Source organism: Aplidium turbinatum, chromosome 7 (genome assembly GCF_918807975.1).
Source record: "Aplidium turbinatum chromosome 7, kaAplTurb1.1, whole genome shotgun sequence".
In the NCBI taxonomy this organism is placed as follows: Eukaryota; Metazoa; Chordata; class Ascidiacea; order Aplousobranchia; family Polyclinidae; genus Aplidium; species Aplidium turbinatum.
The window spans coordinates 8,517,269-8,544,215 of record NC_137478.1 but is presented as its reverse complement, the minus strand read 5'-3'; the positions used below and the strand labels follow the sequence as shown (position 1 = coordinate 8,544,215).

Sequence of the window (26,947 nt, the reverse complement as noted above, 5' to 3'; positions counted from 1 at the left end):
AACACAGCTATGATTTAATGACCAAAATAAATCCTCTACAATGCGTTGATCTACAAAGCTAGAAGCGGTATTTTTACTAATCTTGACAATGGCGTCAATTCACGATTGTGCGAGACCGGGAAACTTATGTGTGAATTTTTATGGGTTGAGGCACAAGTTGGCATTGACATTGTTGCTACCGAAACAAACCCTGTGTCTCAGCACCAAGTTTTATTCTATAAAAATAATTATGTATCAGGTCTACATTGTGACTTCTGGAGGTTGCACGTGCAATGGGGGCCACTCGCGTATAAAAGCACAAAATAATTCATAGACTAATGTGGTTCAATGTCACTCATACACGTAACAATCCTCATCACTTTCTGACCACGCAAATGGTAAATGGCAACATTACTACATGGGTGATGTTCAACCGTAAAATAAAATCACTTTTTAATCAATACGTCGCGTCCGTAGACGTTTAATTAATGTAAAAACAAGACAGATTTACTGGCTAGGTAGGCCTACAAGAGTTCAATACTATGTTTTTGCCACAAGATTTTAGCACCATGGGACAGTGCATGGATAAACAGGAGAAACAGTTTGAAAGCTTCGGGTGCAAGTAAAGGCTGAGTTCGACGTTGCGGTTACGATGAGCGATGTTACAATAACGCAACAGTAGATATATTCAGGCTTTCTGTACATTTGACAGACTAAACACTTGGAGATATCACAATGAGGGGAATACAGTTGAACGGGCAACGAAGAAAAAGTTAAAAATACTAAAGTTTACAACACAAATACACATAGCGGAGCATAACATACTTTTATACCCGGCATTTTAAGTATGAACAATTGAACATAGCACAAATTTACGATAAAACTGTTTGATTTGTCTGGCTTTTCTTTGTGGCACACCAAATCCACGTTGAAAGTTTTTTGTTTGACAACAGCAAAGCGCACCATGAAGAAAATCTGTGTTCATGCAGTATCTTTTTCACCAAAGATTGGCACTGGCATTTCACCAAAGAGACCTTGCTCTTGAAAAAAAATATATAAGCGATGCGATCGACAATATCTGTTGAATAAATTATGTTGAAACAAATGGAAGCTGTTTAAATTTCGGATTGAGATGATATTCCCAAAAAAAAGAAATAACCAACACGCTAGGTTCATTTTTTAAGATTGAGTTAAGGATTGTCGACACTACGCACGCTTGCATTTATCATGGCCTCGCATATGGCCAGTTCAAACACTTCATATTTTGTTTATTGGGTTGTCCGTCCATCACATATCGTGTCAAACTTTCTCATTTTGGACAAGTTAATAAAAATATATTTACTGATGTACGTTAGCCGATACTTGGTAATGTGCCGTTAAATTACTCAAATCTTTATTTAATTATAAAAGCCGAGCCATTAAAAGACACAATTTTACATTGAATACTGTTACATCGATGCTTTGAAATAGCACTCTTTTGAGATAACAAACAAATACAAACAGCAGTAGTGGCAGTAACTTGAACTTGCTCGAAGATTTCAAAGACGAAACTTCATAGTTAACAAACTTCCCTCACCACAACTTCAATTTCACTCAGTGGCATTTTGAACGTACCGCAAAGCAAAATACAGTTGAAAGATTTAATCCCACACCGCAACTCAGTCGCTTTTTACATTAATTCAACGTCTGCAGACGTTGAATTAATGTAAATAACGACAGATTTACTGTCTGGGATTTGCCAAGAAACGCAAGTAGTTTAAGGAGTGAAAAAATGCTTTGTTGTTCAAATCGATTTTTGTTCTGTTCAATATTAAATATGGAAGAGACAAAACACTTAACACTGTCTTTAATTTGGTAAATCGATAGTGTTGTTCTGGAGATCGTCATTTTTTTTATAAATTTCCGTGTTTTTGTCACAAAAATCTTCTTACAGGTAATTAAAATACAAGTTAAAACTCATTCATAAGATTGAAGAAGTCTTTGCTAAGCTGGAAACGGCTTTTATAAAGTCTTGCCAGCAAGTTGGGTTAACACGTTTACAACAAATTTACACAATCTGCAGTGGAATCGAGGCAAACTTGAACATGATACATCAGTATACAGCACGTCAAAAAGTTTCCATCCAAAAAAAACAACAAGAAATCGGCAACAAACGCCATTGAGTGAGCGCCCTAGAAGTCACTCCACTTTCAGTTACAACAGTTAAAAATATTTACCACGTGGAGTAGATTTTCTTGCTTTGAGTTTCTAGCTTCATAACCCAAAGATTTAAAACACACCAACGCATTTATACAAAACAATATACGAATGCATTGCAAGCTTCAAAAAAGATTTGACAAAGATTTCAAAACGAAAACTACTTGAACAAGAGATAGATATGTGTGTAAGAGTTGACTTGCAAGGAGAAAGAGCAAGATCGAAAGGTGATTGCCTGCAAAATGACAACACTTGACATTCTTTGTTCGAAATTCAACTGTTTGCGCATTGGTCATTTTTGCATTCAAATAACGTCGGGACATAAAAAACGGATACACGCTGATTCGCGTCACAACAATGTAGCCTGCGTGCTTGGGTCGTTCCAATAGTCTCGCAGTGAACCAGGCAAATGGGGATTTCCCTGCGTTGCGACCCTGCGAGGAAGATTTCCTTGAGTCAACTGCTGAATCACGTTGTCAGACAACGACGCCCCTCTTGAAGTCTAAAGAAAAACAAAGAAAATATGTCAACAAGAAACTTCACTAGTCTGCCAGTCAGCAAGTCTGATATGCGTATCGGTTGCTCAAAGTGTGAGGTCTGAGGAACCCTGCTACCACGTGTCAATCGCCAATTACCGCATAAAAGACAGATTTACAACATCTGATGATCAACTCAGTCTAATTTATGGTCAATCAGTTTAAGATGGATTACATTTTCTAGGCTGATGCGATAAAATTTTATTATATGATTCAAAGCAAATGATTGTACAAAAGTTGGTCAAAAAGTAGGATAGTATTGTAAGAAAGATAACTACAAAATATAAATGTTTCTCGGCAGCCGATTTGTAGCAAGAATTGACAGCGATATGCACGTGTTTCGCCCATGAGGCTGGGCTCATCAGTATCGCACCGTATTCTAGCCACAAATGTGAATACGGTGCGATACTGATGAGCCCAGCCCCATGGGCGAAACACGTGTCTATCGCTGTCAATTCTTGCTACAAATCGGCTGCCGAGAAACATATTGTTGATTGGATGGTCTGAATGGCTACCGTGGAAGCTACACCGTTATGGTTAGCGAATCGCAACTGCTCGCTGTACTAGTGAGTGCTCAGCCTTGTGCTGATAGCCGGGAAGAACGCCCCTTTCTTCACAATACAAAATATAAAGTTGCTTATATAAGCAACAGTTACAATGGCACTTGGAAAAAAAATGCCGAAATTCACATTCAGAGGCTTCATAAATGCAAACCACACTTTAAAATGAGGTGGGCTCCATGTGATGAATCGTATTTTCTATTACTTGCAAAGACCCGTGGCCGAATGAACTAAATTTCCATTCTTCACACCACAGCTCAACTATGTTTAAAGAAACCGTTTCTACAAGAGACTTCGAGTTGAAGTGGAGGACTTACGATCTCTTTAGAGTACTCCAAGGCATTCAATCTTTCCCTTCCTTCTTCCTCCGCTGCTCTGCTCCGTTCCGCCTCCTCAATGAGCCAATGATTCATCTCGGTTTGATTAAAAGTTGGATTGAAGTTTGTACTGTGAAAGATATGTATTGTTGCATTGATTGATTGATTGTAGAAACTAGCAACGTATCACAGCTCCAAGTATAAAAAATTCTTTGTTGCAACAAAAAATTCCCTTTCTTTTTCAATTAAAATTGTTTGATGATGACGATCGTAGCAAGGATATTACAGCTAAAAGTTCAAGAATTTCTTGCTGTTTCAGGTAACATTGTCATGCCAATGAACAGAAGGTTTGGTACGTCGCCGTCTACACAGAGCGCGCAGCAGTGTCCACTGTCCATGCAATAACCAGAATGGAGATGAATGCAAACATCGGTTTCATCGATTTCTTGCATTCTCATTCACTTGATGCAACCTCCACCATCAGCACATGCGAAGCGCTCAACTTAACATAACAAGGTCGTGATTTGTGCTTTTAAAAATCCTGACTTGGGTGTAGTTTTCTTGATTTTAGCACATCCGAAAATAATTCACCAGCGCTGCGGGGTTGCACAAGAAAAGCGACAGTGATAACATTAGAAGTAAAAAGGCTCTTTAATATAGTCCGGAAGCAAGAGAATGTTTCTTTAACAAATTTCCTCAGAAATAAGCACTTGGTTGTTTGAGAGAGAAAACTTTACGTTGATAAGACTCACCCGGATGTAGGTGGTCCTCTCACTAATCTTCGTTTTTCATCTTCTCTTCTCTTTTGTTGCTCCAACTTTGCCGCTTCTATCCTCCTTAGAGGTAGAAACAGTTGTAACTCCAAAAGAATATAATAAAAAAAAATTTCACGAAACAGTTTTGAAGAAAAAGCAAAGTAAGTAACAGCAGAGTAACGCTTCGATTTTGATTCTTTAAACGGCAGCATTTTTTGACTGTCACTTTCTTTAATCACAGCCGTAACTCCTTGGATGTACATCACAGACTTTTGATGCAAATATTTGTCTTAAGTTGGAGCATCTATCTATTATAAGCAAATCCGAGCAAGGCTCAAGATTTTAGCCTTGCATATGCAACCGCTATGCGTCGTGTGGAAAATGAGTCTCTTACAACTCAGCAGTTGCGAACCCAGCTCAATCTTCACATGCCGAACATTGCAGTTCAGCAAGTGACAACTGAGCTAGCAACATTTCAACAAGTGGCTGAAATTGGTAAATGATGAACTTAAGCAAGTAAAAATTGAGAAAGCCGATACGTGGCGTGTAACAAGTCAGCAAATTCAGTTCAGCAAGCGATGACCCAGCAAGTCCGATGCTAGATCAAAATCTCATTTGCTGACTTGGGCGGTAGCTGAAATGTACTTGCTGAGTTGTCGCGTGCCGAGTGGTCCCATTACCGTTAAAAAGAAAGTTTAAAAGCGGGTCTTGTAATTGCTCTCACCTCAACTCTTCTTCTACTTTCTTCTCTTCCGCTCTTGCTTCTTCTATTCTCTTTCTTTTCTCCTCTTCTCTCCTGGCTTCTCTCTCGTCAATCAGCCGTTGTTCCTCCAACAACTGAAAGCAACGTTTGACGTCAAATAAAACAAAGTATGTTCGAAAAAGATGATTTTATGCAAGCAACTTAGTGATTAAACTTAACGTACGGGTAAAACTTATAGCTCAGTGGTCATACCCAGTGCAGCTATTGCACTGAAAAGGCTGTAAGGCCGAAACAGCGTGCCACTGTCTGTTCTTACAGACGCTCTTGGATTATGGCCGATTGAGCACTTTGCTGGAGACACCTTGCTGTTGCACTGTGCAATGTGCATCGCTCACTGTTTGCAGTTTGAGCACTTTGGCAACGCGGGGTTTATAGCTCCGTGGTCATACCCAGTGTACCTACAACACTGATGAGGCTATAAGGCCGAAACAGTGTGCCACTATCTGCAGTAAATGTAATTTATATGTTTTTGTTTAAGAAAAGAACGTATCAAATAGGTCAAAGCATGACATCAAACCAGAGAAAGATGAGACTCTTCTTTACACAGTCTAAACCAGTGGTTCTTAACCTTTTTTCTATCAAGCCTCCCTTCAATAATGGTCATGTGCTTCGCGCTCCCCTAGATTTTAAATAAGTAGGCCTACCATACAAAAAAAATTGCATTTTTGTCTATTTATTGCTAAGCACTCATGTGACCTGATAAGGTGATCGAACATTACATAAAAGTGTAAAAAAGCAATCGAGCATTAAGTAAATAAAACAGGCCATTAGTACCGGTAATATTAAGTAAGGTGATCGAGCATTAAGTAAATAAAACTGTAAAAAAGCAATTTGAACAAAAAAGTAAAAATGAAGCAGCGTCGAGAAAATTTGATAAATCTGAAGGAGTTCAGCGCAAAATAGTTTTGTAAAGTTCTGGTCTAACTAATAAAGCAAGAATTACTGAATACAATATAAAATAAGATAAAATACAAAATATGACGAACAGCATAGGTCCTAGGACATTAAAGTAATTAAAAAAAATTGAAATTGTTGTAGAGCTCACGCCCCCCCCCAGTTAAGAACCACTGGTCTAAACAGAACCAAATTTTATCAGCCGAATTCCGTTTTATTGGGGCATTTTAATGTAGCAAACTACATTTATTATTGCACTTTACGCCTAGGATTTGTCAGTGGCGAGAAAAGAAGATATCTTACTTGTTCTCGGAGCTTAATATCAGCCTCATGTTGTCTCCTGTCATTGTTAAGAAAGGACTCCTCCACATCCAACTGATGCTGAGCTTTCATCACCTCAAACTGAAGATCGTCGTCGTCATCATCAGATGTGTAGTAATCTTGTTCCTAATTAAGAAGCAACATTTAATGAAGTGTGTTGAAAAAATGTTGGAAGATTGTTGAAATGACACTACTACTTTACATCAGGTGGTTTCAACCCTATAACTCCCATCTCCGTGTCTACTTCCGGAAGATCTTTCGCTCACCAGTTATATTCCGAATCAAAAGTCGTGTATTTACCAAACAACCTATCTTCTTGCAGTAAAATCCCCAAGCAAATGCAAGACTTTCTTAACATGTGTCAGAGACTAAAAACTTTAAAAGCATAAGAGAAACAAGCAACATTAACATATGAGACACATCGCTGTAAGCAAAAACACGCGAATGGATACTTTTGTTGTAAGAAAAAAAACGAAGCCGGTTACTCTTGCTATGAACAGGGTTTGCAACCTTAGAGCTGAATTCACAACGACCATCGTCGGACGTCAGATTCCTGAAGACCGACAAATGATTGGGTTTGCCCGAAAATACAAAAATTTGTATAAATGAATATATGTTGATTGAAGTGCTCTTCACGGTCAAGTGCAACTACACCATGATTCACCATCAAGGAGGAAAATCGGCCGTTTCCCACACTGATTCAATGTCTGCAAACGTTGAATCAATTTGAAAAAGGACAACTGCTAGCTGGAATTGTCTCAACACAATAGTTGCTTACCGTGTCGGGCAACTTGCTTCTGCGGATATTTTCTTCATCTGCAAAAGAGTTGAAATTTTAATGAAATGTTTGTGCGATTTACAATTAAAGTTATGCTTTGCGTGCTTGATTTCGAACGATGTGATTAATCAGAAAACAAACGCAGAACAATTTCAATCCACGCCTTTCCTACTGTAATTACACAAACGCGGATGAAAGCAAACAAACGCGGAATTAAACTTCCTGAGCAAAAGAATCATTATATTTACATCATTTTCACAAACTTAGACATTAAATCAACGTCAACGAAAAGGATTAGCAGTAAGGCATGCTTCTGTTATACCTTCCTGCCTGACGGCTGTTGATTTAGCTGCTCCAATGAGATTGGAAAGTGGGTTGGCTTGCCTGGAAAAGAATGTGGATAATTAAACAACAATTAAAGTCACGAAAAGGGTCAAGTGACCCATTCAGATCCGCTACTGTATCTATCTTCAGAAGTGGCATATTTTGATTTGTTTGCATTTTTTCAACATCTGTTAACATGACAATACAAGACAAAACAAAACACGCCAATTGTGTCTGCTTCATTTTTAAATGAAGATTTTTACTTTCTTTGCCGAGCGATTAACCTGTTCATGGAAACTAGCTACTGTATAAGCTTTTTTGCTATTTTCAAAAATCTGCAAACATTTGTCAATGTTTTATTTATCTATGGTTTTTAAAGTGTTGCTTTTAGAAAGTTCTTCGGAAGGTTTTATGAATTTGCAACTAACGCACAAGTTCTCATGTTTTCGGAACGTTACATAACGTTCCATGAACCACAAAGTGTTTATGAACGTCATATAAAAACTACATAAATGCGCTCAGTGAACTTGTCCCTGAGACAAGTAATGAGTATCGCATTAAAGCAATTGAGGTAACAACCTTGCTAATAATAATAGCTATTGTTGACAATACAGTAACGTCAGTATACATTAAATTAATGTGAAAATATACAGTTTTATTAGCAGCGAGTGCCTTCATCTTATGAATTAAACATTAGGCTAATTTGAGGCTCATAATCCACAGGTCGTGTGAGCAAGGAAATTACTTTGAGTGTGTCCGAAATGCGCCAATCAATTGAAGTGGAAGTTTCAAACAAACCGCATCATTCGTGTGTCGACTTAATTCATTCATAGCTTGGCACGCCATGTCGGAGCCAGATAACGCCAAAAAAATACAATTTTGAATTGCAATGTTTTCTCCGGCGCGATTCAAAGCAACGCTTTCATTATGTGCAGATTTGAAACACAAAACCAGACAAAAATCTGTCATTTTTTACATTGATTACAATAAGAAGTGAGACCGTTTTGTTTGGAAAATCGCAACGGGATATGATGTCATAAGATGATGATGTCACAAGTGTAGTAAGTAAATGGTCAAGTGAACCTGTGACGTATTATGCTGCGATTTTGGCCTGACTATCATTATTGACCGATAAAAACAATCGAAAGAAAAGATAAAAATGCACACAAAAGCAAAATGCATTTCGTTATAAATATGCTTTCGTTTCATTACACCTGGAAACAATTATTTACGAAGCCATTTTGATTTATGGTGTCAATGCACTATTGCGTGCCGCCAGTACCATGTCGTCACGTTAGGTTGATAAATAACATGCAAACAAACTTTACAGAAAAAAATCAAGGTAGCAATCCAATATCCAGACAGCTGACCGACCACTATTTTACGAAACCAGTTGCTTTATCAAATTATGTCGAGAAAAAGCCTGAAGGTTAAAATAAAATTTAACAACTAAATGACATCGTTTTGCTGGAAGCTGTCCGATTGCACCACATACGTAGACGCAATTAAGGTCAGGTGTGGAAACCCAGGTAGATAATTATCTTCTTCACGTTGTTTTAACGTTTGGTGACGTTGAAAGAAAACACAACAGGCAAGTACGCCAGCTGTGAAGATAAGTGTTCACAAAAGTAACCAGATGTGAAAGGGCAACCATTGTCAGATCTTTGCTGGGAGTACATTTGTGTTTGGGCATCAGCAACAATTTGTAACAAGATGCCACATATATTGTCATCGCTTTGAATTTCGACACATTGCGTTTGCGTAAGCCTTTGTAACAAACCAGCAGAAAAATCGTGCCATTTTTACATTGATTCAACCCCTGCAGACGTTGAATAGATGGACAAACAGACGAATTCTTGATGGAAAGTCGGCCTACAGAAACATGTGGAGTTTTGCTGTGAGCATACCAACATCAAACTCCACGTGCCGGGAGTGTGAATTTCTGAAAGTTCAATGCTGCAGCTTGTGAACTTTAGACATATGAAACCATTTGAAACAGGTTATTTTTTCTTTTTGTCCTTGTACGTATAGTCCGTGGCATGATTTATAGCTTTCATGTAATAGGTAACGACCTTGACCAACCAATCCAATAAAAGCAATTTATTTCAACGCCGATTAGTCCATTTGAAAACAACTTACCTCAAGGGTATTAACAATTACGACATTTTCTTATTTACATATCTCCCAAAGTAAAAACATTGATATAAAGTCGCAGGGTGCTATTAACAAGAATTGGCTTGCTAATCTACAATTACACCACTGCGGAGTTTCTCCACTTTTGAGAAATGACGTTGATCGTGCGGTGTATTTTAAGTTATAATGGCGTGTATACAAATAGAAACATTTGTTTTTGAGAGTGGTGCAAAAGTTCGCGGAATGAGTGCAAAATGTCGAACTGCTCGCACAAAGCAACCAACGAACTTAGCAAAGTTAATGTTGCAACAAATGATAAAATAGCTATGACACCTAAGCTATGTACAATTGTACACTGTACAGTGGTTCTCTAAAAATTTCAAAATGTTGGAAAGTTTTAGCACTCAGTCATAAGTTCTAACCTGTAAGTTGTAAAATCCGCTTTATCAGAAGATGATACTACATCAAAAGATCTTTTCGAAGTTTCCATTAATTCCGCAGAAGGAACTGGTGGAGGCGGTGGAAGATCATCTGAAGAAAAGCTGTCATCCTGAAATTCTGCTTTCTAAAAAATAAAAGTGTGTTAAGAAAATAACCGAGATGAAATGTTTTTTGCTTAACTTCATATAGTTTCAATATTGTAACAAGAAAGGATTACACTCATACAAGAATGAACGCCTCTCATATTGGTGTTTTTAAGTACAGGCAATACAAGCTGTGTAAAAGATGGCGTAAATTTGTAAAATTTCATATCTTAGTAACTATTTTTGATTTAAATCTTGCATAAGGCATTAAAAAAAAAATAATGTTTTCTGATGCTATTTCGTTTCCACGTGCGCAGCATCACGGCGATACAAATAGAAAGAGCAGAAGACAACATCTGCCAATTGATTCAAGAAAACGACTGAAAGCGCTTTAGCTATATCAGTTTCCAACCAGAATATTACAATCAAACACTAGGCAGTAAATACAGTTTTTGTAACATGCTTTTCAAAAACTCTTATAATCAAATACACAAACAAAGTTTACACATTTTAGACTTGAACAAAAAGATAACTCTCAAACAGAAAGAATAAGATGTACGTGAAAACTAAGCAAGTAAAAAACAACAAAACAAACACTAAGTTATATTGTGCGTAAGTACTAAGTAGCCATGGCTCTTTTGAACTGAAGGCCTGCTTCAAGTCCGCCGTGGAAAAGCGCGTTTGCCCGCTGTTTCTGACACAGATGCTGCGAGCCCATTAATTCCTACTTGATTTCGCAAGCTTATCAGTTTACAGCATGGTGCGTCTTTTAACAGGTTAAAGTTAAGTTAGATGAGATGATTTTTGCTACGAAAACATTAACCCCACTTCAGTTGTAATGCAATGAAATCACAAAATATTCTGAAAATGTTTAAAAAATAAACGAAATATTTATGATCGAACCATCGAACCAATGCCGTGAATTCGCCCTTGGCACCACAGCCACAATGTACATTTCACCCGATATTATTCAGCCGATTATAAACGGATTATAACGTCATGTTTTGTGAGGACAAGGATTCCGCACGTCCGTAAAATTACAAACTCGGTGCTTTCAGGAGATTTTGTTCCCAGTCAGCAAATCAGTCTTTTTTACATTGATTCTACGTCTACAGAAGCCATGCACATAAGTAATGATTTGCAGGACGGGTTCCTAGCCAACAAAATCCATCATGTTTAGACTAATTCAACGTCTGCAGACGTTGAATCAAAGTAAAAACGACGGATTTTGTAGATCAGGTTTAAGCTCTTATCACAAGCGAAAGCCGACAGTGCATCCAAATTGACATTTGTTTCTCAAATTTACCGAAACGGGGTTTCATCGACAAATGTATCGCGGGAAAAAAAAGAAAAAAACAAATGCAAAGCTGCGACAATAATTTTTTAATTGTTTCTCACTGCATTTAACATTGAATCTTTGCATTTTTGCAGTTGCAATCTTTGCGGCAAATTCGTTATCTTGGAATTAAAAAGCCTAAACTAGTATTCAGAAAAAAAATTCAACATAGCAAAGTAGATGCTGATCCCCCCTACTTTTGGATCGCCCAAGTTGGTAGCACTCTTGAAACTCAGTAATCCAAAACGTCACATCAACATTCAGTAACATCGGCCATTTGAAATGTTATGACAAGGTACTGACAATGTTAACTGTTGTAAATGTATTAAAGTGTTATAAATCGTCCGTAAGAGCTACAAGAACCATAGAACGTGGAAATTCCCTGGCCAGGTCGCAAACATGACGTGGTTAGTACGTGACAGGGCCGCTCGCAAGGGTTTGAAATGTATAGATGTTGTTGTGCTGTCTTGTTGGACATGAATGATGCTGCTGCCTTCGGTCAATGGTTGAGTATACATAGCCACAGCCCAGATAGGAAAATCTGTTATTTTTACATTGATTAACATCTGCAGACGTTGAACCAATCAATGCATGTATGTAAAAATCAATCAATGTAAAAATGACTAATTTTGCTGTCTAGGGCGCTATCAACATCGTATCTGACAACCATATATCTATTCTAACATCGTATTTTATAACCTGGACAGCACATCATTCTTTTTTTTTATTGGTTCAACGACTAGATTGTTAGCTCGGCGTTTGCTGGAAATGACGATGACGACTTTGAACCAGAACAGACGGAACCCTACCTCGTTGATGTTGTTGGTGAAATGTCCGTTGAAGTTCTTGGTCGAAACAACTGGACCACCTCCCTTGTCAGATCGGACTTGCACGAACCCCCCTGATGTTTTGACAACCTTGGAGTCCGCTAATCGTGGCGGACCAGCTGGAATCGTAAATTTACGATTAATTACATATATAAATTATTTCTATTGATCTACCGCCAATTCGAACACCAAAACAATGCGATAGCCTCACAGTAAATATCATATAATTTTCCTTGTTAAAAATGAAAAAAGGTTTTGATATATTAAAAACTACAGCCGTATCAAGGAAAATGTAATGTAATTTTCAAGGAAATGTAAAAGGAAATGGAAATGTAATTTTCAAACTCAGTAGCTCAAAATCAAAATTTCTTTGGCACTTGGACTTTTTTTTTTCGATCGGCCAGTGTTATAACCATAAAACGAAGCAATATCGAAGTAACTTTCATGTGTCTGAGCATTAATTAAACCTGTACAGACGCTGAATCAAAGTGACAAATTGGGAATGATCAAAATGGTTTCCTTGGGTCATTTCGATGAAAAATAATAAGCAACAATAAATATGTCATCTTTGCCTCTGTATAAACCATGGTTTTGCAAGGGGCGCACAGGTCTACTACACCCACCAGCAAATATAATACAAACGCAACTTAAGGGTAGTTTGGCATTTTTATCTAGCCAGTGCAAGAGATAGTGTAATTTTTCTACTCAGCTTCGCTAATAACACGAGTAAATTAATTGATTTTTCCATGTTGCCTGAAAATCTCAAGCACCACTTGAGTACCGCACTCGTACACTATTTCAGCAAGTCGTTCTCAGTCTGAGCGTTCTGCGACTATAGCAAACCAAAAAAACAAGTTGCTGACCTTTTAGACAAACGACCTATGTTCAATTCTTTGTCAGGTCGTATCAGAGACTTCAAATAGTAACTCAAAAATGCTGCTTCTCGAGGTTAACATGAAAGAAATGGAAGCTGTACCGATACCGAAAGCAAGCATAACAAATGCGAAGAATAAGTAACAAAAGAGCAAAAAATAACAAACCTAATAGTCGGCATCTAATAAGGTCATTTTCAAGTTTCTTTATGAATGTATTCTTGTTTGTTTAAATTCTAGGAGTGTCATGCTTTCTTTGCTATTTAAGCGTTGCATAGGCGTATCATTTTATGTAGATTGTGTCGTAGGAAAGCGTATTTCTCCCCCGTTTAAAATGTCTCTAAAAACAGAAGTCCATCACTCGGAAAGAGATGACATCCCAGACGTTAAATCAGTAGTTTTTTACAATGATTCAACGTCTGCAAACATTGAATCAATGTAACAAACGACTGATTTTCTGTTTGGAATTAAACAATAACGTGTTCAACTTACATTTCTTTAACTTTCCGTATCGTCTGATGTCAAGGGACAGGTTTCCAGTGATAACGCTTTTAACGATTAGTTGAACAATCCCGTCCTGTGTCAGCGATGAGGACAACTTCACCTCATTGATGGCTAGAATCTCGTCTCCAACGCACAATTGACATATATCAGCAGCTCCTCCTGTTTGAACAATTCATTGGGCGTTTTTGCGTGAGTTTTTTTGATATTTTTATGTAGATTAAATGTGTGGCGATGATTAACAACGTAAAAGCTTTTATCGCAGTGTAAGAGATAGAATTGATAGATTTAAAAATAAAAATAAATCAAAAATGGTTTCTAGGTGAAATTGAATAGTAGGTCGCCATTGAATAGTATCGGATCAGTTTATGATGTTAAATTTCGTAACTATGCACATTTCTTTCATAACACTGAACTACCACGCTACATTAAGCCCACATACAGTAACTATAACTCAATATTGAACAACACTGAAAATAAAGTGACTGCAGTGACTGCAAACCGTGATGTCGTCATTTCATAACCATCCCTTCCCAGCCAACATATCAATTCTTTTTGACATAGATTCAACTTGTCAATACGTAAAATGTATGTCAAAACGGACTGGTTTGTTGGCTGAGGTGTATATTTAGCAACGAGCAGCCGTGCCTTATCCCTGACATTCAAGTTCAATGGCGCAACAACGTCCTTGCTCCCAGCTAGCAAAGTTAGCTTACATCATATCAACGTCGCCGGATATACATGTAAAATGGAAACTTCTGCTAGCTGGGTTGATCTTGAAAGTCCAACAGCTGTTGTGGCGCATCAAAGGTAGTTGAGTAAAAATAACATCAGAAAACGCTTATTTCTCATCTGAAGACGCGGGGAAGCTTCTACCATAAGATAACAAGAGGAAGGTACTGATATCAATCACAATTATCCAATTAACAAATACACCAACGCAAAGGAACTGTTGACAGAGTACTTGTCGTCATGAATTAATACGGATTAAAAATTTTATGCATTGCTTTTGATTTGTGGTAAAACTTACGCGCCTGAGAAGGTATTAGGTAACTTTCAAAAGTTGTTTTTATCACGTGAAGAGATTTCGTAACAAAACGCAAAATAAATGAATACGAATGTGCATTGGAAGTTAGGCACGCTGCTGTGATTATATTTTTGAGTAGGATAAAATATTTCTCGTAGTCGTATCAGTTGTTTCGAGACCTATAGGCCACAAACATGTGCAGACGGGAAGATGCTTCCACTTACAGTCAGTCTCATACAGCAAAATCCGTCATTTATGCATGGATTTAACGTCTGCAGACGTTGAATCAATGTAAAAATAATGGATTTTGTAGTCTGGGATACGTGTACACTTTGTGATAAATAGGGACGGTACATTACGGGACGCGCAACTCCGTTGTTCCTTCAACATTAGAAGGGTCAATTGCCAATTGGACATTTTTTTTACGCTTTACTGCAGGCTTGCTTTCAACTAAAAACCTTAAATTACTTTAAAACCAACTTAACTCTTCTTATATAACCCATAAAAAGTAAAATATTTTGTAAATTAGAAAAAAACGTAACCCTTCTAGTGTTGCGGATAAGCCAAAAGCGGATAAAGTTTCGCATCCCCATGATCTACAATCCCTAGTGATAAAGCAGGCTTAATAATAGTGGCTGAAATATGGTTTTATTCAACACCATATATTCTTTGCTAACATGCGTGCATTGCAGACTTACATGTTGATAGTGAGATAGGCAGTACCTTTTGCTTTGAGCATATTGAACATTGGAAGTGCTTAAAATTACAAAGTGAAAATTTTCGGTCTTGGATGACTAGAAATTCCACGTAAAGTAGTTACAATTTTTTGTGGTCAGTCCAACATATTTCCACATATAACAAAAGGAGCACTTAACTGTGCTGTGGCAGATTATCTCAGTAAAGTTTAATTTCATTTGTAAAATCAACGTTTGCAGACGTTAAATGATTGCAAAAAAATACTGATTTGGTAGCTGGCATACTGCCGAAAGCTGAAGCTGGTCAGCCCTTACTCGTGAAACAACAGAGACTTGAGTGTTTGAGAATCTCTCGAGGAATTCTTGTCCATGGAAGAACAAAAGACCAGAACGAAATCTTAACCAACGCACTTCAACAAAATGCAAGATGACGCTTGGATTAGGCAGAGAAGTTTCAAAGAGATATAAATTTCAGCGCTATTTCTTGTTAAATCAACACCATGGATTGACGAATTTAAGTGCATTTGGGTCTGACTGTGTCAACTCGCCAACAAAAGCAACTTAAACGTTTGACGCATGTCTCATTTTGTGCGTACTAGCTTGCTCAATACAAGAATGGAGCAACTACTTTTCAAATGAAGGCACATGGCTTTAAAGAAATCATTACATGTCGCAGTTTCGTCTGCAGATATTGAATCATTGTAAAAATGAAGGATTTTGCTGTCTGTGCAGCGACGTGTAATGATTTCTTCAAAGTAAATGTGAAGACATCCGATTTTGCTGTCTGGGTAGGAACAAACAACATAGAGCTCAAACAATCAAAATGCAACATCACTTGAAGACGAAGTAATACAAGTGGCAAAGTCACATGCAAACAGGTACAATTTTATATCGCTTCTACGTTAAGCTTGCGACGATTAACGTCCGAATGACGGTTTACCTGGACTAACGGCGTTCACGATGACGGGTTTCTCATTATCTCCTCCTCTCACGGTAAATCCGAATCCCTTCTCGCTCTTCGGACGCTGGTTGATGCAAATCTTCATGTCGTCAAATAGGGAGTTGCTGGGTAGGGAGTTTGGGGATTTTTGGGTCGTAGCAACAGTCGTAGGGGTCTCGGGCTAAAATGAAGAGTGCAAAAATCAAGCTTTAAAAAGACGTCAATGCAACTTGGAAATTTCGTTTACTGACGTTGCCATCGTTAGTTTTTGAAATTTCAATCACGAAGTACCTTTTCTTTCGATTGCTATTTCAGCGCGAAAATTAGGATTACCAAAGCAATGGCTTTTGACGGAGCGATTTGACGTTCAAAAAATAAAATTATTTCACAACACACTTGAAGCTGTTTCGGAGAAAAGGTTGAAACGTTCAGCATAAAACTTTGACAAGAGTGTTCGAATGATTCCAGCTCACAACAGCCATCTTTTTTTTGCATTGTTTTACCGTCGGCACATGTTGAATAGTTGAAACAGGCAACATTTTTCAAGATTCATCGCAATCTCAATCAATCTAAATTATCTAACACACCACACCCAGTAAAATGAAAAGATATAAAAAAATTTAAGTAGTACATTTACGGGCCTTTTATTCATTTATACGTCTTCCATCGACTAACAACACTGCACTAAGAAAATACAAACATGTAAGTTCCCTTCATAGAGCGTTAAAAACGTACCAGTCTTGAGTCATTTACGGGCTTGGAATAAGTTTCTTCTGCTGGCGGTTTTGATAAGTCTACTCTTTCCTCCGGGTGGGTAGCACGCATTCTGGTTGGCAAAGTTGCTGTCTTTGACCAGGACGCTCGAGACAACGGCGGTTTGACACGTTGATAACCAGGTTTAGACTCAAGCTGAGTACTCTGTTGGTTAGAACGTAGCCAAGAAGCGCGTGCATTATTGGGAGCATGCGAGGTGTTGCTCTGGTTCATGATCTTGGGCCTGTGTTCTGTTTCTTTGTGAACGGGCTCTGATCGTTGAAAAGAATGAGAACGAGGAACATCGTAAGTGAGCGTTTCTCTGGAGATTAAATCATCTTCGTTTTTGTCGTGCGATGTGCTGAAGCCATTTTGAACTGCTCCATTCTCGTCAGGAGTTTCGTTTCGTTGTAGTTTCTCCGTGTCTTGCTTCAGAAGTGAGGCCAGATGCTGTGGACCACGAGGGGCCTGTAGTTCACTATGGCCGATGCTTTCCCACATGTGACGCTTGCTGGCAAACGCGGATTTTCGGAATTGCACAAAGCTGCTTGTCCCAGTGCCTGATGTCTTGGGAGCCGAGTACTCGTGATAGTTTCGCGGCAGAGTAGAAGCACGTTCGCCCATGGCGCTGTACGCAGATTTCGGGCGTGGCCTGAAAACCATCATGCCGATATAAAACATACACGACAAAATTGGATAAAAAAACTCTTTTTTTTCAAATTAACATAGCTAAAAACTGTCTCAATAGAGGTATATACCTATCGAATAGCATGTTGAACGAATTAACTATCGAATTAAACAAAAAAATAAATAGACTTATCGATTGGCGCACACAAGCAACGGACATTTTCAGTTACAAGACAAGTACTAGATACCACTTCCCAGTTGGCCAATAAAGGAAACGTATAATGGTCGATTGGCTTTAAATGCAACCCGGTGTGGAGTCCAAACCGAAATGTTTTAAGGAACACCAACAGAGCATAGAGTAGAATACAAAGCAATGAAGCCCGGGTGTCGAGACGGGTGAAAATTTGAAGCCTTTCTGGCAACTGACCAACACTGACAGGTAGTATCAAGCCCGAAAAAAAATATGACAAACATGAGATTTTTCAAAAAATCTAAACAAAACCACAAGTGAAATCGGCAAGTTGACGTTTTCAATACGTGAATTTTCAGTAATGTTCTAACCGGAATGGGGTTACCAGACCTCTAAGCTACGGGCCAATGGCTGCCCAGAAGTCGTTAAATGGCCTTCGAAACTACCGCGCCAGTAGGCCATACTTGGTCGCCGGCTTTCACAACCAGCTTAGGCTTACTTTTACATATACTACATTCCCAGAAAGCAAAATCATTTTTACACTGATTCAAAGTCTACAGAGTTACTACATGTCTCGCAAAATCTAGATCAGTGCTTTTCAACCTGTGGGATGGTACGCACTTGTGCGGATGAAAAAAATTGCAGTGCGGATGACAAACGTGGTGCGGATGAGTGCGGATGAAAATTGTGCATATTTTTTTACTTTTTCTGACGTAGAATAATTCAAATAAACTTATTCATTGTACTTTAGTTTTAAATCTTATTTTCTAAGCCTTCAGGCAGATTCATTACAAACAAAGCTGTGGGTTTTGAAGCCCTTCGGTGAACAGGAGCCTCCGCGACCTTTGGGTCATAACCTACTCTTAAAACCGATTTCTGCCAGCAAGTATTTTTCAATCGCGGAAAACACGCTGCGTTTTGGATAGGAGTTCTGGATAGTTCTTATAAAGACCTGGCCATCCAAGCATTAGAAGTTCTTGTACAAAACAAAAAACAACTTATTTGGCCAAAAATGGCTTTAGTGCACTTCTTCTTCAACAGATTGATCATGTTTGATCAGCTGTGATCTCCCTTATGGACTACCTCCATTTTGTTCTGTCTTTTGTTTTATTAGTGCTTCCGGGATGCTTTTTATTCCTGTAATTTGCTTGATATTGTCAAAATATTTCATTTTTGTCGTCCTTTTGTTCGTTTGCCTTGCACCATCCCAGTCAACATTGAGTTTTCCAACAAGTTGCTTCTTGCTATGTGTCCGAAATATCTCAATTTTCTGAGGTTAATGTTGTTTATCAGACTCCATTTATCGTTTATTTGTTTGGAAACAAATTCATTTGTTTTTCCTTCCATCCAGCTGATGTGTAATAGTCTTCTGTGACACCACATTTCAAAACTTTTTAACTTTTTAATGTCACGTTTTTTGCATGTCCAACTAGTGCACTAGTTGACACTAAAACGAGGAAAAGGAGTTGTCTTCTTGATGAGACACTTGATGGCCTAATGCTGAGAGCTTTGGAGCAAGAAGTTGTGCCTAACTGGTCTGATATTGCCAGAAATATTCAGCAGCAACCGAGTCATTGATAAACCGGTAGCCTACTTGTTGGACATTTGAATAAAAAAGTGTTAAGTCTCTTTACTTTATTTTTGTGGTATAATTTTCGGTTGGTTTGTGCGGATGAAATTTTTGCGAAAAAAAGTGTGCGGATGGTTCTCAAAAAGGTTGAAAAGCACTGATCTAGATTATGAAATTATAAAAGAGATACTTGCAGACTTCATTAAACAATGCTTTCGCAGTTGGAAACTTAACTATAGTGAAGAGTGATATTAACAATGAAGAAGAGGATGTAAGAAATCTAGTCTTCGCTATTGTGATAATTGTCGGCATATCGACGAGAAATAATGAAAACAGTCTGCATTCTCTTTCGGTGGTGTTACTTTATCGTAAAACCTTGTCGTTTTGACGTTGTGCAAGTCATCAAGCATTTACAGCATAACAAGTGCTAATAATACTAAGAGAATTTATAGCAACAAAAACTCATTGCTACTTAAGCTGCATATATGCAGTCGTTCACTCACAAAATGAATAATTGACATACCTGTTGGAATTGAGAGTCTTTTCTCTCATAACAACAGACGCACTTGGTCTATAAGAAGACGGAGGAGGAGACTGGCTTCGTTGTCGATTGGCAGTGGGTTGCTCACGAAGAACATTGTTACTGTGCATGGATGGAGGAGCGGCAGAACAAAATGGAGCAACGGCTTTTGTTGGTGGTGAAACAGATTTGACAGGAGGAGAAACAGGTTTTATTGGAGATACGGTTTTGACTGGAGGAGATACGGAATTGACTGGATGAGATACGGAATTGACTGGATGAGATATGGATTTGACTGGATAAGATAAGGATTTGACTGGAAGAGATTCGGATTTGAATGGAGGAGAAACGGATTTGACTGGAGAAGACACGGATTTGACTGGAGGAGATACGGATTTGACAGGAAGAGAAGTATATTTGACTGGAGGAGAAACGGACTTGATTGGAGGAGATACGGATTTCACTGGACGAGAAAACGGTTTTATTGCAGGAGAGAATTTTTCAGGAGAGTTTTCACGTCGCACTGGAGGCCAAATAGATTTAACATCTCTGGGTGTGAACTCTTCTTCTTTGCTTTTGGTATTTAATTGTGCTTGTTCTTCCGATTTACTAGAATCAGACAAATCACTGCTTTCAGAAGAAGTATGATCAACAGTTGCTGTGACTTGGGATGTTCGTGTAACCGGCTTTACCACAGCCTTTGTATCCCGACTTGAAGGATTAAGTGCAAAACTGCGATAATTGTTTGTGACATTTGGAACTGAGACCGCGCCTCTATAAGGAAGCTTTTTACTTGTTGTGCTTTCTCTGTCAGTGTCTCTATCAGTAGAACTGCTGTATAAAGAGGAGGTATAATCATCGTCGTAGTCAAACAACCAGGAATCGCGTTTTTTTCTACAAAAAAACATCACAACATTAACACATCACAAAACTAAAACTTTAAATAATGAGCCGGTTGGGCTCAAAGTAGAGCATGGTGTAAAACGTTAATATCCTTATAGAGTAAATTTAATAAAAAAATAGATCCACAGATGAAAAAAAGTACAATTGTGGACCTTGTGAAAGGCTGAATTTATTCATTTTTGAAATGTTTAACAACGAATTTAGTTTCTTCATTTTGGGCTCAAACCTTTTATTCATCACAAGCGTTCCAGAAATTCTTCTAAGTTTGCATAAATAAAGATAACATCAAAACATTTACTTGTCTTCGATAATCTCTCTGTAAGTTTTTGCTCTCCTCCTAGAAGAAGCATTGGATTGTTGGATGATGCTGTCACGATCTTCTTTGCGCTTCCTGACGTCAAATGTTGCACTTCTGCGACGTTGCTTCCAATTATCTAAGTTCTAAAAAAATCAACATCATTGCAAGATGTGGCAATCAAAAATGAAGATGTGACTCAAGAAAAAGGCTAAGTGGTCACAAGTAATATCGGAAAGAAAGAAAAATAACAAAGTTTAAAAAATATCTTTTGTGATTTGTAAAAGTACTTGTAATATCATTGTGACAGTATACTAAGCCGATTTTAAGTTTCAATGAAACAATTCAGAAAACTGTTGAAACCAGGACTGCGGAGTCGGAGGGATTTTGGAGTGTCCGGAATCGGACAGTTATAAACCCAGGAATCGGAATCGTATATTTTTCGCCCGACTTCACAGCCCTGGTTGAAACTATACCATACTCTACAAAGGTATTCCACTTATACAAAAATGCGATAATCGGCATGTGAATTTGCTGCCATTTTTCCTTGGTTTACGAGGAAAAAGTTGCCCATTTTAACCAGTACTTTTAATCAGGGGGTCCCAACCTTTACAAAATTGTTAGATAATTTCCTTTTTATTGCAAGTTCCTTAGGAATAGTGTAGTTCGTAAAAACACCTTAACTTTGGTGGAGTGGCTTGGCACCGCAAAATTGACACACAAAAAATGAATAAAACCAAACAGACGAATTCACTTCGTTTCTGGCAAAACTCAATACATACACTCATACAGTATACCATAAACTTAATGGAGCTTTTTAAATAGTTTTCATATCTAAATTTGTTAATATTTATCAAGATTGAAAATGATCCACCGATTCTATCTGCGAGGAGACAGCAAAATGACGTCAGTGACATGCAAACTGTGCTTCGAAACTTGCCTGTGACTGTGGAGAGCCATTGTTGATTAGAGTGATATATAGTGAACTTTTATACATATCAGAGTTTTAAAGTACCATCTATTGCATTAAGCTTCAGTAACGTAAAATTGTGTTTATGAACTGTGTTATTCGTGCTGAAAAATAGCATTGTGATGTGATATTTGTAATTTAAAATTTAGAAAAATTGAGTAGTCTAGTCTGCCTGTTTAAATCAAACTTATCTCCAAACGCTATCAGTAGAATCATTTAAAATTGTGACCATCTGTCAAATTTTTACTTCATTTTGGTCTAAAAGATTTTCTACAGCATTTGAAGACTCGATGAATAGATTTCGGTTTGATGGTTGCAGGCAAGACAATTTCTAAACGTTTATGAAAAGGTTTCAGTTTAAATTTCGCACTCAGCAATTCGACAAAAATTTTGCTAAATTGTGCAACGTCTTTGCAGCATTCCTTTACTTACAATGACGGCTTCGAAGTTACCTTTGTAAGAAACATTTTAAGGTAAATAACTCCAGGACAATTAAACAATTTTATTGTGCCTACTTTTACTGAAGTTCAAACTGAAAAATTTTCTCAAAGACCCCTCCCCCCCATTAGGCTACAGAATATATACAAGATTTGTAACAGCTCAGAAAATCGCATAAACAAACACAAAGTTAGTTACAGTTTTGCTGTGAAGATATTTTTATGTGACAAAGTTTTGACATGTAACTCAAAAACTTGTACAAAAGAATCGTGAGCGACTGAAACTAACGTTAGTTTAACATTATTACACTTCTATTCTAATGATAAATAAAGTACAGAATAGGTTTCACTCTAATGTTTTTGAAACCTATTGTGTCGGAAAACCTCATAGCCATCCTATCAGTCATCAACTCCCTGTATCATGGCAGACTTCTTGTTGAGTCATTTTTTTAAAATAATACAAAACTAAAGCAAATGAAAACATCTTTATATTTGAATTAGCGAACTCATCAGTTTCAGTTTTCACAAAAACAACTTTCATTCAGCTTTTTTAATTAATTTCTAGCCCATAAACAAAGCTAAAAATTCCCTCAAAACTATTCTTATTTTCTCAGCAAACCAGCTTGTAACTACTCGCAGCTTGAGAAATAACGTTGCAGAAAAACAATACACGTTGACAGTGGTGGACCAACGCGATGCTAATGGACACGCCGGGGCTTTTCTAAAAGGAGAAAACTATAACTATACATAGCTAACACTAGCAACTCTTCTTACCGAGAAAATAACCACCGCAAATGAGGACTCAGTTAATTCTTTCCACCGCTACAACAGATACATAAGCTGCCCATGCCAGCAAGGCATTAATTTTTAAAACCTGGTGCTTGCATACGAAAATAGGACATTACTTATTCAAAGAAGCATAGACTACTCGCCCAGCCTAATAACTGAAGGATTGTTGGCAGATCCTTTTTGTCTACGCCAAACAGACAGCTACCTACAATAAACGACATACAAGCACGTTAATGGATATATATCTTCCATTTCAGAGCGCTACATAAAGTAATTGCACTCACAGAAGTCCATGTTTCTTCGTCTTCCTTCAGCTTTATTTTCAGCTCTTGCATTTCTTCATAGCGGCCATTCCGTTCATCTCTTTCCTGCTCTCTCGCCGCAGTTTCCTCTTGCGCGCCACTAACGCTTTGACTTCTACAATTTAAAGAAACATCATCAACAAAGCGTCGATTGCATGGCCGAGTGATTAAAGCGCCTGCACGTGCACGATGTTCGAAAGGACGTCGGTTCGACTCCCATTGAGCGGTTGCGCGGCTATATGACCCCATAAAGCAAAATCCGCCATTTTTTACATTTATTCAACGTCTGCAGACGCAAAAATAAGTCCTTAACTTGATTGAAAATGCATTGATTCAACATCTTCGATTGTTGAATCAATAACTCAGACAATTTACCATAATTGAAAGAAACTGTCAAGCTGAAAAGATCAGAACTAGGATTCCTAATATCAAGATAAATCAATCAGCTCAACTAATCAACTCAAGCCACAATACATTGTTACATACTCCACGCAGGTTGCAACTACTAGTTGTTGCTTTGAAAGCACAAGACAACTCTGCAGCTATGATTGCGTGTACAAAGCAACGCAGGCTGATGTTGCAAATACAAACGGTGCTTCAGTCTGATCAGAAGAGGAGTTTAGAACAAATTATGTTGGAAGTGAAATCAAACAGCTCCTCATTGAAAACTAACTTCAAACAAAGTAAAAAATGTTTAAGTTCAAAAAAAAACTGATTTGGACACTTTAAACCCCAATCATAAGACCTTTGAAGGACAAAACTAAGACCAATGAAAAACTATTCTTGTTTCAAAAAAGTGATACTGATTACTGATCAGACAAACAGGGAATAAAGGATTAACACAAGTTGCAACCACACAATTATAAAAAAATCCAAGAGTATATTGCAGTAGAACAGAGTGTTACACAACCTCATGTGATGTCGAACATAATTCATTGGATTGCCTGATGGTGTGATGAAACGTTTGTAGTTGTTGTCTTCATATTTCTTTTTTCTGAGAGGTGCGGGTAAATTTCCAGCTATTCTGCGAGCTAACATGTCATCGCATTCGCGATATCTGCAATTGTTTAAAAACGTTTTTCACACAAGCAATATGAAATATATAGCTGATACAGTTGTTCAAAAAGTTCAAAACACTGTTTCAACAATCAAAAACTTCACTCTGTCAAATTGGGTGACCGGGCCGCGAAATTGTTTTTCCCACGAGATTTCTGTCTCATTGATTCTAGTCACTCTAAAAGTAAGATTTTTCGAAAGTGTTTTGAAAGATTGGTTGATTCAGATTGCGAAATAACTATTTGCCAATGAAATCCTGCAATGATAATAAAATATAAGCTTTCCCTAACCCTACTTTTTTTGAAAAGCTCTTGTGCACCTCAAAAATTAATTTAAAGAAAACAAAGTTTGACTTCGACGGGTGTCGAACCCTCGTTCTCACGATCACTAGGCAGAGGATGAAACCACTGAACCAACCGTGCCAACGAGAAAATGTTGCATTCACACGGTTTTGATACAAACTTTTACCAAAATATGCAAATGAAACAGAAATCTCGTGGGAAAAAAATTTTCGCGACCGGGCCTGCATCAGTGGTTCAAAGCCTCTACTACAAGTATGCGAAACTGTCAGGATTAAGCTCTCAAAGAAGCTGTTCCAGCCCGAGGATAAAGATTCAAGCAATCAAAACCTTTTCTTTACAACAAATGAAGTCTGGCAAGTGGCAACAGACATCTTATACAAAACAATCAACATTATTTGACTGTAAATATATTGACTGTAACCAGTAGCGTAGCCAGGAATTTTGAAAGGGGGGACACCCAGCGACGGGGGGTCTGGGGGCCTCCCCCAGAAAATTTTGAAAAATTACATTGAATTTGGTGCATTTTGAGAGCATTTTCAACAAAAATGTGGGTATGAATATTCCTGTAAAATGGTGCTGTCCGGTGGCATAGCAAAAGCATTAGATCATGTTTTTTTTCGGCATTTTTCAGAAATAAAGCTAAGTCTCTATGTTTTCTTGTTGCTACTTCCAGGCTGAGATATTTAAGTGTTTGGTATTGGCAAAACTCGCTCTTTTAATGCAGATTTGTTTAAAATTAGGCAAATTTTTTTTAGACTAAAGCATCATTCTCAATATCGTGACGTCACACGCGTGCCAAAGGGGGGGGTTGTAACCCCCAAAACCCCCCCCTTGGCTACGCCACTGACTGTAACATGGCGACTGGCGAGCACTTGTAATCTATTCTTGCAATCAAGAGATTGACAACTCGTGATAGCAGTTACTCACTTAACATAGTTTTATTAATTAAGCACTCACAAACAATGAATGCATGGTGAAAGTGAAACATGTGACAAAACAAGATAGGCATCATAATTATTGGTTAAGTTCTCAGAGACAGCAAAATGCATATAATATCCTTAACATAAATTTATATATATAACTGCTTTGCTAACGCTTTATTTAAATTTCTTACACCACTTCTTTTTCTTCTTCATCGCTGCTTGAATTTCTGGAGTGATTTGAAGAACTCATTGTTTGACAAAATGGCTGAGTTTTTATGGAAGTGAATGAGTCCAGATATGTTGTGTTGCAATATTGCACATATCAGACAATCTTCAATTCTTCCATTAACTTTTTTGCGTGAAAAAAAAAAGAACTTAAAATAACAAAGGAAAACTTTCACAAATCTTAAAACTGCAATAGATTTGTCATTTTTAATTTAATCAACAGCTTAGAAGTTAATCACTTGCTTTATTGCCATGCATAAAAATCAACAACGCCGAGTGTTAACAGTTCAGTATAAGACAGTGGCTCTTAACCGCCTATCCATGAACCGGCACCATGAGGGTAGTGCTGGTCCAACAAAAACTTGGCTGCATTTGTTCAGTTTGCTGCATAAATCAATCTTTTGGTTCTGTTTCGCGTTTTGCTTAGGCAAGCACAATTTTCTTGAATCTTAGCAACAAAACAGCAGCAAATGTCAAATTAAATACTAGTAACTCATATATACATTAGGGTGTTTTTAATTTTCTCATATCGTAAGTTTGATTTGTACAGGGCACCAGGTTGTTACAATTGGTAAGAAAACAATGTCTTTCAAATTTCAAGAAATTATTTCAACATTTACAACTTGCGCAAAGAGGTTGAAAAATTCGCAAAATCAATAAAACAAGCAACTTTACAACACGCAACCAAATAACCAGCTTTATTCAGTACTTTTAATATGCACGCATTTCAGGCACGTTTATAGGATAACAAAGCAAATATAGCAACAAAGCAATTATTTCTCTAACAACCTTTACACCGTGTTTCAC

The 26,947-nt window shown here is 37.7% G+C and overlaps 1 protein-coding gene across 1 annotated transcript; it reads right to left on the bottom strand.

The window, feature by feature from the left end:
* LOC145774667 (uncharacterized) lies at positions 1-26,165 on the bottom strand. The gene is made up of 17 exons (XM_082585960.1): positions 26,107-26,165; positions 24,545-24,691; positions 23,617-23,749; positions 21,140-21,282; positions 19,942-20,832; positions 17,014-17,683; positions 16,279-16,459; positions 13,608-13,778; positions 12,226-12,362; positions 9,979-10,121; positions 7,422-7,483; positions 7,100-7,137; positions 6,304-6,447; positions 5,068-5,180; positions 4,341-4,424; positions 3,589-3,718; positions 1-2,677 (listed from the first exon to the last, which is right to left on the bottom strand). Exons 1-17 carry the CDS (start codon positions 26,163-26,165, stop codon positions 2,525-2,527), a joined length of 3,399 nt encoding a protein of 1,132 aa, XP_082442086.1. The 3' UTR covers positions 1-2,524.
* Between the last annotated feature and the right edge of the window lie 782 nt (positions 26,166-26,947).

What these genes read in the sequence shown, in the direction of transcription:
- LOC145774667 (XM_082585960.1), bottom strand. Translation starts at nt 26,165, where the DNA reads ATGAGTTCTTCAAATCACTCCAGAAATTCAAGCAGCGATGAAGAAGAA. An exon ending in GCGGATTTTACAACTTACAG is followed by an intron (nt 7,484 to 9,978) that starts GTTAGAACTTAT and finishes ATTCTTTTCCAG; the next exon opens with GCAAGCCAACCCACTTTCCA. An exon ending in AACAGCCGTCAGGCAGGAAG is followed by an intron (nt 7,138 to 7,421) that starts GTATAACAGAAG and finishes ACTCTTTTGCAG; the next exon opens with ATGAAGAAAATATCCGCAGA.